Source organism: Cololabis saira, chromosome 2, assembly GCF_033807715.1.
Source record: "Cololabis saira isolate AMF1-May2022 chromosome 2, fColSai1.1, whole genome shotgun sequence".
Taxonomy (NCBI): Eukaryota; Metazoa; Chordata; class Actinopteri; order Beloniformes; family Belonidae; genus Cololabis; species Cololabis saira.
In genome coordinates, this window is record NC_084588.1 from 56,449,443 (window position 1) to 56,458,779 (window position 9,337).

Genomic DNA, 9,337 nt, shown 5'->3' on the forward strand with positions numbered 1-9,337 from the left:
AACTCGAGGCCGGCTGAGGGCATGCAGCAGACACGTGAGAGCACCCATGCTGACACACTTACAAATACACATACACACAAGCACGGTGTTACTCTGCCACGTGCACATCCTAACACAGAAAACCTATTCTGTGCAAAGATAAATCTTTCTTTAACGTTCAAAAGTGAACTACGAAGGAGCTTAACAAGGTGTTTTTTCATTTATTGTAATAATTCATCTGATCATCGACCAGTATTTTGGGCAACTTGCCGTAGTTTCATGGGAGCTAATAATTTTTGTTTTTTGTTGCCTAGAAACGCATTTTTTTTCCACAAAGGAAAGGTTAATCGAGCAGACAATCCTAAGTACCCCCTGACCGCCTCAAAGATTTAACAGGGCAATTTGCAGGTCTGAATTGTTTAGGTGTGTGTACACAATGTCCAAAGGGAAGGAAATCAGCACACTTGTCTGTATAAGATTATAAAGTAATTTATTAAAAAACTAGGAATTGAGTATTGTGTCAGGAGAGATTATTCATGACGTGTGGGTACTCACCCCGCTGCTGTTGTAGCTGCTTGCCCGAATCACTATCCTCTCTTTGTTGAAAGCTGGTGTGATTGTACCTGTGAAAAAGATTCGACCTGAATCCACAGACTATTCTGTCTCAGGTTCCAGCAGAGAGTAAATGGTTTTCAGTTGTTGATCTTTCCAACGCTTTTTTCAGCGTTCCAGTGCATCCTGACAGTCAATTTTGGTTTGCCTTTTGTTTTGATCGTAAAATGTACACGTTCACTCGTGTGGGGTCGGCACGACGTAGGATCAAGCAGCCGTGCAGATTTCAGCGACAAGGCTATGGTCGAGCCAGGAGGGACAGCTGAGACTGGGTAAGAAACACTCCTCTCGATAGATCTAGGGGAATGGGTTTTTGTCTGTATGTTTTGTCTAATGGTTGTCTTGTCTAATGCTTTTGTCTAATGTTCATGACTGAAACTGTTTATTGACAATGTTGCAGTTTTTCCAACATTGTGAATTAAAGTTTCGATTGTTCACTCAAGATCAGCGCTAAAACCAAACTGTCGAAAAGGAAAACTTATGAGCTGAAAGAAACTTAAGATGGCTAAAATAGCAGACAAATGGTTAAGCTGAAACTTATTCCTAAAATAATTTCTAAAAGACTCTTAGTGACAGGAGACGTCCTTTAAACTAGGAAATAAAGATTTTGGAAAAAAAAAATCTTATGCGAAATAATATACGGAACTTAAAACCTTCGAAAACAACTAATTTAAGGCTAAAAGCATGTTCAAAATGGGACAAGTTTCCAGAGAATGGCGTAAGAAATATGGGTTTTGATGGGAGATTGCAAATAGGAGAAAAATAGGAGAAAAGAGGGCTGCTGCAAGCTGCAGCAGGGCCCAAGGTCATGGTGGTGTGTGTGTCTGGATCCGTGTGTAAACGGCTGCAGTGTATGTGTGTGTGTCTAAGCTCCATGTTGCCTTTCTGGCTGTGTGTTCACTTGAAGCTGCGTGGATGAGAGGCTTGGTGAGAGGGAGGTGTTATCTCATTGTCCTTTCTGTTGACATTTTTTTTTTTTGGGGGATCAAATGTTTTTATTTATTTTTCATGATTTTCTTATCAAAGGTGGCATCCACAATGATTTTAAACAAGCATTAACACATTCTCAGCCCCTTCCAAACCCACCCCTTGGACCTAAAAAGAAAATAAATAAATAAATAAATAAATTGGTAATGCAGAATAACAGATACTACAAAGATAATAGAACAAAGGACAAAATAAAACAAAGGCAAAACGTAATAATATCAAAAACTGGACAATTGGGAATTTTTTGAGGACTTTTTTCCTGTACTCGTTACAGTGAGTTTTTCTTTCCCTGCCATTTAAGGAGGCAGCGCTTTTTGTTAGTGAAAATAAACAACGCCTTTTTCTGGGCTAATCTCGAACCTGTCTGGTGTCGTGCATTTGGGTCCTAGGACTGAATCCATAACCGCATGGTGACGTAGAATTATCAAATTGGGTTGATTCACCATTCGAATGGTTGCAGATTACTTTTATGATACTGTATTTGACCCGGGTCGTATGGAAATGGGATTCTAGTCATTGCGAGTATGAGCTGTGTATGATTGGGTTGATTATGACACAAGGGTGAAACATATCAATCCTTTTTCTTTATTTTGTCTGTCATGAAGTCACGTTCTATCACCAGAGACGAGTGCGTTAAAGCTACTCTGGCTCTTTTGACCCATTTGGCTGAATAGGGGCATAAAGCCAGCCTGTCCAAACTGCAGTTTGTTGCCACAGAGGTTACGTTTCTGGGTCATGTCATTTCGGGGGAGGGCAGATCCCTCTCACCTGGCAGAATTGAGGCCATTCAAAAAATAGCGAAACCTATCACTAAGAAACAGGTGATGTCATTTGTGGGCGTCACCAGTTATTGTCGACAGTGGGTCCCGCATTATGCTGAAATTGAGGCACCATTGGCAGCAATTGCCCATGGAAAAGGCCTAAAAGCATCAGACCCTATTATCTGGACTGACGGGGCTGATAAGGCTTTCACTGACCTGAAACTGACGTTACAGACGCCTCCGATACTTGGACTGCCTGACTGTTCACAATATTTCACCCAGACTGGTGACGAAAAGGGGGGTTAGATGACTTCAGTGCTACTACAAGACCATGGGGGGGGGGGAATTGAGGCCTGTAGCTTATTTCTCATCCAAGCTTGACACTGTAGCTTCAGGCCTGCCTCGCTGCCTCAGAGCTGTAGCTGCAGCAGAGAAAGCAGGTATGGCATCACCTGATATTGTGGGATACACCGATTTAACCTTGCTAGTCCAACCTGCAGTATCTCTCATCCTCCTCGAGCAGAAAACCTCACATGTGTCTGCTGCGAGGTGGTTGCGTTACAATGCTGCTCTGTTGGAACTGCCAAATGTGAAGGTAAAGAGATGCACTGTTCTTAACCCTGCTACCCTTTTGCCAACAGCTGAGGACGGAGAACCACACGACTGTGTGGCAACGATAACATCCATTTGTTCCCCAAGACCTGTTTAAGTGATGTTGCAATTGACAATGCTGACTTTGATCTTTTTGTTGATGGTTCTGCTTCCAGGGATCCTGCTACGGGCGGTAACATTGCAGGTTTCGCTGTTACCACGTTGCATGACTCTGTGTGGCTGGGCCTCTGTCCCCAAAACACTCAGCTCAGGCAGCTGAGCTGGTGGCGCTGAAAGAGGCATGCAAGTTTGCTGAAGGAAAATCAGTAAACATTTACACTGACAGCAGATACGCCTGGGGTGTTGTTCATGATTTTGGCCAAATTTGGCGTAACAGAGACTTTTCGACTTCCACAGGTAGACCCATAGCGCATCATGTGAAAAAAAGTCCTGGAAAAATGCAGACTGCAGGGTAATTGACGGTGTGTGTCTACCCAGGACTTTTCTTTCTTTTCCCTCATTATGCCAAAATTGACACACGGATTGGACCATGTGTCAAAGGGGGGTATGGTGAGTGAAATACGAAGACACTGGTTCACAAGGTGATCTGTTCAACAAACAACGTGGGGAGGGGGTTAAAGGTACCACAGGCGGCTCACCCCCCACCAGACAGACCGTTTCAGCATTTGCAGATGGATTTCATTGAACTTACACCCAGTGAAGGCAAAAAGTTTGTTTTGGTTATCCTTTGCATGTTTTCTAAATGGATTGAAGCTTTTCCCACAACAAAACAGGACTCCGCTGCAGTGGCAAAGGCTTTGATGCACCTGATAATTCCCAGATGGGGAGTTCCAGCAAACATCAGCTCAGACAATGGCACTCCCTTTGTGAGTGCTACACTGAAACTGGTTGGTGAGTATATGAGCATTGACATGAGACAATATTGCTCCTACCACCCAGCCTCATGTGGTGCATGTGAAAGGGAAAATGGCACCTTGGAAAATAAACTTGCTAAAGTGTGTGAGTCTACAAAACTGTCCTGGACCAAAGCGCTCCCCATTGTGCTGATGCACATGAGGGTGCGTCAGAGAAGCAGAAATGGCCTGAGCCCCTTTGAAATCCTGTTTTGGAAACCTCTAAACACAGGGATTGGGCCCGTTAAAAGGCAGCTGCAAGAGCCTGGCCTTTCTGAAGATGAAATGTTACGATATTGTGCAACCTTGTCGTCTGTTTTGTCTGATATTCACAAACAGGTTAAGGCGGCCCTCCCCAAACCGGCAGAGACTTCATGACCTCGTAGCTGGTGACTACATCATGGTGAAAGACAGGCGCAAACACTGGAAAGCTCGGAGGTGGAACGGACCGTTCCAAGTGCTTCTGGTGACGGAGACAGCAGTCGAGGTTGCAGAGAGAGCCACGTGGATCCACGCCAGCCACTGCCGACAGGTTCCTGATCCACATGCACGCCATGCACCTGATCGAGAGGCCACGGCCGTACCATCCCCTTAGGCGGCTTGGATGTGGCCAAAGGGTGGCGACCAGCGTCCTGCTGGTCGTCTCCATAGGGGTGGGGTTGATTCTGCTGTTTTAAGATTGATGCGATGGCAGTGGACTTTGAGGACCTCACAACGACTGTCACAATAGGTTTTGGGACACTTAACCCGGCGGTGCAAGGCCTCCACAATGTGGTTATGCAGAACAGAATGGCTATGGACTTGGTGTTAGCTAAACAGGGGGGGGTTTGTCATGTGATTGGTACTGACTGCTGTACTTATATTCCTGACGTGTATGACAATATGACACATGTTGTTGCACACCTGAATAATTTGTTGCATCTGCAGAAGAGCCGAGATTCCATAGGTGGTGGAGGTGATGGTTTGTGGTCCTGGTTTTTACCATTTCAGGGTGGCAACCTGCGCTATTCTACCTCTCTGCCCCACTCCTGATTATTCTTTAGGGTTTGTGTGTTTTTCTGTGTTGTGTTGTGCCATTGGTTAAGAAACTAGTGGCTTCTGCCATCTCCACCGCTGCTGGGCAGTTTGCCCAGGAGATGGACCGGGATGATGAGTGGGTTCCTCCTTTCGTGGAGGAAGAGCTACTTTAACATTAAATTCTTTATTAATCCTTCCTCAAGCTGATGTTTTCATTCATGCTGTTCTGAACTGTATTGAGCTGTTATGTCCTGTTGACAAAATGAGAGGGAGTCGAGCATTAGCCCCGTGTTACGAAGGGTTAATACATGGAGAGTTATGCCGGGACATATGGAGAATTTTATTACTTCTTTTTTTATGATTTTACCTTTTTTTCTCACATTTTATCCTTACCGCTTGGTCACACAGTGCTTTAGATTTTATTTTCCTCTTTCCTTCATGGACTATTGTGCTAAATGTGATTTGTTTTGTGATTGTTTAAAGTCGATTAGTTTATATTTCATTATGGGACTTTTTTCCTCATCATATTGGGGTTTTTCCCTTTTATTTTTAGGTTAAGTGTAGCTAGACGGATGAGTCTTTTACCTTCCTCTTGTCAAGTGAGGGGAGGGGTTTTGGCTCATCTGTGCCCGTAACCTGTGATTCTCTGCCTGGGGTCTGTAACTCCCAAGTTGGAGACTGGGTGTGCTAGCGTTTGTGCTAGCGTTTGGCTGGTGCGAGGCAGAGCATAAAGGTCACGGGGTAGGTCAGTACAAAATTTCCTATTTTATTATGGTTTAGCATAAAAATTCTAAAAAGGGTGGAATGTAATGGGAAATTTTAGTATAACATATATTTTGTCTTGTATGCTTTAAGACCAGCCCCGCCCCTTCCTATACGCAGAGTACGCACATTGCGTAAGGCCCCCGACGGCCCCAATTGCCTGAGCGAATTTGCGGAGTTTAGGCAAAGAACGTACTATAGGATCCTCCCACTATCTGAGTACTACAGACAGACCCCTCGCCACAGATGCTGCTACGGTATTTGCGCAGTGGTGCGTTGTGAATCCAAAAACGTAACTTGACGTTCAATCTCATGCGTGCACGGTGCAGCAACCAGCAGCTGTTTGTTTACGTTTACGAGCCGGCGACCGAGCCGGCCCTAAAAAGAAAACCTAGTTCAGAGTTACAGTAGTAACAGTAACACCAACACTGCAGACTGCAAAATGAAAAGGATATATCCTATAGGGTGCGAAAAAAAAGAAAAAGAAGCAACGGAATGATGAGCTGCGTCAACAACAGTCAGGTAACTATGGGCTCAAATTAATGCCATAAGTATTTTGTATCTGTAAATAAACTTTGTACTTGTAGAAATATTTTGTGCGTGTGCACAAAATATTTGTACTTGCAAAAAATATTTGTACTTGTAAAAATATTTTGTGCGTGTGAAAAAAATATTTGTACTTGTAGAAATATTTTGTGCATGTGCAAAAAGTATTTGTACTTGCAAAACATATTTGTACTTCTAGATACAAAGCTACAAACTTTTTTTACAAAGCTACAAACTTTTTTTTACAAAGCTACAAACTTTTTCTACGAAAGCTACAAACTTTTTTTACAACTACGAGTTTTGGCAGTGTTTTGACGTGCCAAAACTAAGAGCCAATCAGCGATCTTTGGCACGGGTTTCAAAGGGTTTCTGGAGAGCCAATCAGCACATTGCATCGCCTACCACAGCAAAAAAACCAGGGTTTACGGCTGTGTATACCCCCGGTATTTCAGGTGCTAGCACGGGAACTTATGTAAGGTAAACCAGCCGAAAACGAAAAATTTTCCCGGTCAGGAAACACCCGTATTGTACTGGGACCTCCTGCTGTGTTTGGAGTAGCCAGCTCAGCAGGGTGCCATGCTGGCTATTGTCACACAAAGGTGTGACATTCCAGACTTGAGGGGGGTGGGGGGTGGGGGGGGGTAACTTCACCGACCCAAGCCTCACCCCCCAACCACCCCCCACCCCCCCAGCCCTCACCCCCCAACCTCCCCCAAGCCCCACTCCCCCAACCCCCCCAACCCTCACTCCCCAGCCCCCCCCCAAGCCCCATCCCCCCAACCCCCCCCAAGCACAGCAGCCTCTACTGGTGCAAAAGAAAATTGCACCCGAGAGGATTACTGCAAGCTACCTGCAGTTTACCAGGCTACAAATACATGCACATTTCAGAAATCAAATAAGCAACCACCTCAGTACAAGTAAATGTATTTATTGCAGAAAATTAAAACACAGTATTCCAAAAAGTTCAGTGTGTGTCCACATGAAAAAAACAAAAAAGGCACTTTTAAAAGCAAATCTCCCACGAAGAGATCAAAACTAAGTCCAGTCAGTGAGCACTTCTCTCTCTTGCAGTTTTTTTTTTGTTACAGTTTGATCTGAATGGCCCCTGCTCCTCTACCAAACGGGTCAACTTAAGAGTTTAACAGAGCTAAAAACGAGCCATTGTCTCCCTGCACTCTGCTTGTCTTTCCTCTGCTGAAGCACCTGGCACAAATCAGAAAGCTCCTCGTCTCTTTGGGGTGGAGGTGAAACTATCCACACCGCCCGTCCATCTACGACGCCATCTTCTTCTTCTGACATCAGGTCAACGGTTGCATGCGCCCACACAGCCATTTCAGCGGGAGTCTGTACACATCTAGCCCTGGAGGCCAGCAACTGCAAAATATAGAGTAGCAATTAAAATGTGTATAATTTTTTACCAATATTCAATTAACACTAAATTAAAAACATCTCAGTTCCATATACTGTAACTCACTAACCCAAATATTGCTGTAACTTACCCTTGTTTTCCGTTGTCTAGTCTTCATTGCATTGTTTAATTTCTTTTTCTGGGGAGCATTTTCTGGCTGATCGAGACGATGGCTCCTTTTCAAAGACTCAAAATAAGTCTTGCAAGCAGCTAAAGCGCAAGCAAAAATACAATTAGAATTTAATTAGTTTCAATATCTATTCAAAGCAATTCTAAAAGAACAAGGATGGATGTGCCTTTCTTTTTACCTGTTATCACGTCGCTGTCTGTGTCAGGAAAAGCAATGCCGACCTGCTCCAACATGTATGTCGTAACTGCAAGGTTATGTGGAGAATTGATACTGTTGGAAAAGAGAGGAGCCATTAGTTGATTAAAAACAAACTCAAACCCCAAAGCAACCTTTTATTTATTTTTGTGTGGAGAAAATAGATCTAGATCACAGGTGACTACACTGAGCACACGTGACACGTTACTAAGAATACTATAGAAATATTGATTTAATATAAATACCATGTCATAGCTATCTGTTTCTGGTTATTTTCATATAAAAGTACGTTTTTCAATGTTTATAATTATTCACAAGTATGCAGTATCATAACTACATCTCTGACGTTGATAAAAAAACAAACTGTTTGAAAATCTGTTGAGAATTGAGCAAGTTAAGGTTGTTTAAGCAGTACAGGCACCATTAAACACAATGTTAGAGTGAGCGAGCTCTCCTGTGGCAAGATGGTGTGAGGTTAATCAACTCTTTTGAATTAAGATTGTCATTATGAACGCAACAGAATTAGGTAAGCTCAGAGAAGTTGACTGCTGCGTTTTTCACAAGTTTACAATTGTTAACAGAAGTTACAGGCAGGCCATTCCCTGATGGTATTTAGGTATTTAGGGCTTTGTTAACAGCTGAGCGGACGAGTCATCTAGCCTTTAATAAAGTCCATAGACATATATAAAGTTTATATATGTCTATGGACCGACCCATCACTACAAAATCAGTTTGGCTTTTCAACAATTTCTTTCCTAATGCCGTTTATTCATTTATTTTTTATTTTGCTGTGGTAAATTACAGTGATTACAAACAAAAAACATATATTTACCTTTGTTTTGGATCCAGCTTCATAGCGTTGTTTTCAGAATTGTGTAAACGTCTTACAGCCTCCTGTATAGATTAATAATACAAAGTTAGTGTGATTCTAAAAGTATTTAAGCATTATTGCCTCCTGTGGACATGCAGTTAAATGTAAAAGGAATTGTGCACAGTCCTTATAGTCATAAGCAAACTTACTTACAGCAACACGTGTGTTCTTTGCTCTTTTAATCCGTTTTGCGGGTGTGGAATCGGAGCTGAAAGTTTCAACACGATCAGAGCTTAAGTTCTTCACTTCCTCGTCCAGTAGTTCAAATCTGCCGTCCATGTCTTGTAGTGTGCGCTCTGATTTGGATAAAAGCCCAAGGACCGTTTATGCGACATGTTTTACAACAACGCAGCAGTATCTTCTCAAAAGCAAAAAAAGTTCTACCGGGCGGGAGCAAAACAAACTAACTAGGAAAAAATTTAAAGACCCCCGCAACTCTCAACGCTGTGAGACAGAAACCAATGACATTGCTGAATCAATTCTTAGCCACGCCCCCGCAATAACATAAAGGCCCTATCTCCATTTGCTATTCACGTGGGCCAATTGGGCATAGACAGGTTGGGG

General features: G+C 43.2%; 1 protein-coding gene across 1 annotated transcript; it reads right to left on the minus strand.

The window, feature by feature from the left end:
- Positions 1-7,171: 7,171 nt before the first annotated feature.
- LOC133418666 (uncharacterized protein C14orf93-like) lies at positions 7,172-9,119 on the minus strand. The gene is made up of 5 exons (XM_061707486.1): positions 8,927-9,119; positions 8,735-8,796; positions 7,886-7,977; positions 7,669-7,787; positions 7,172-7,543 (listed from the first exon to the last, which is right to left on the minus strand). The coding sequence occupies exons 1-5, from the start codon at positions 9,050-9,052 to the stop codon at positions 7,295-7,297; spliced, it is 648 nt and encodes a 215-aa protein (XP_061563470.1). The 5' UTR covers positions 9,053-9,119; the 3' UTR covers positions 7,172-7,294.
- Positions 9,120-9,337: the final 218 nt, after the last annotated feature.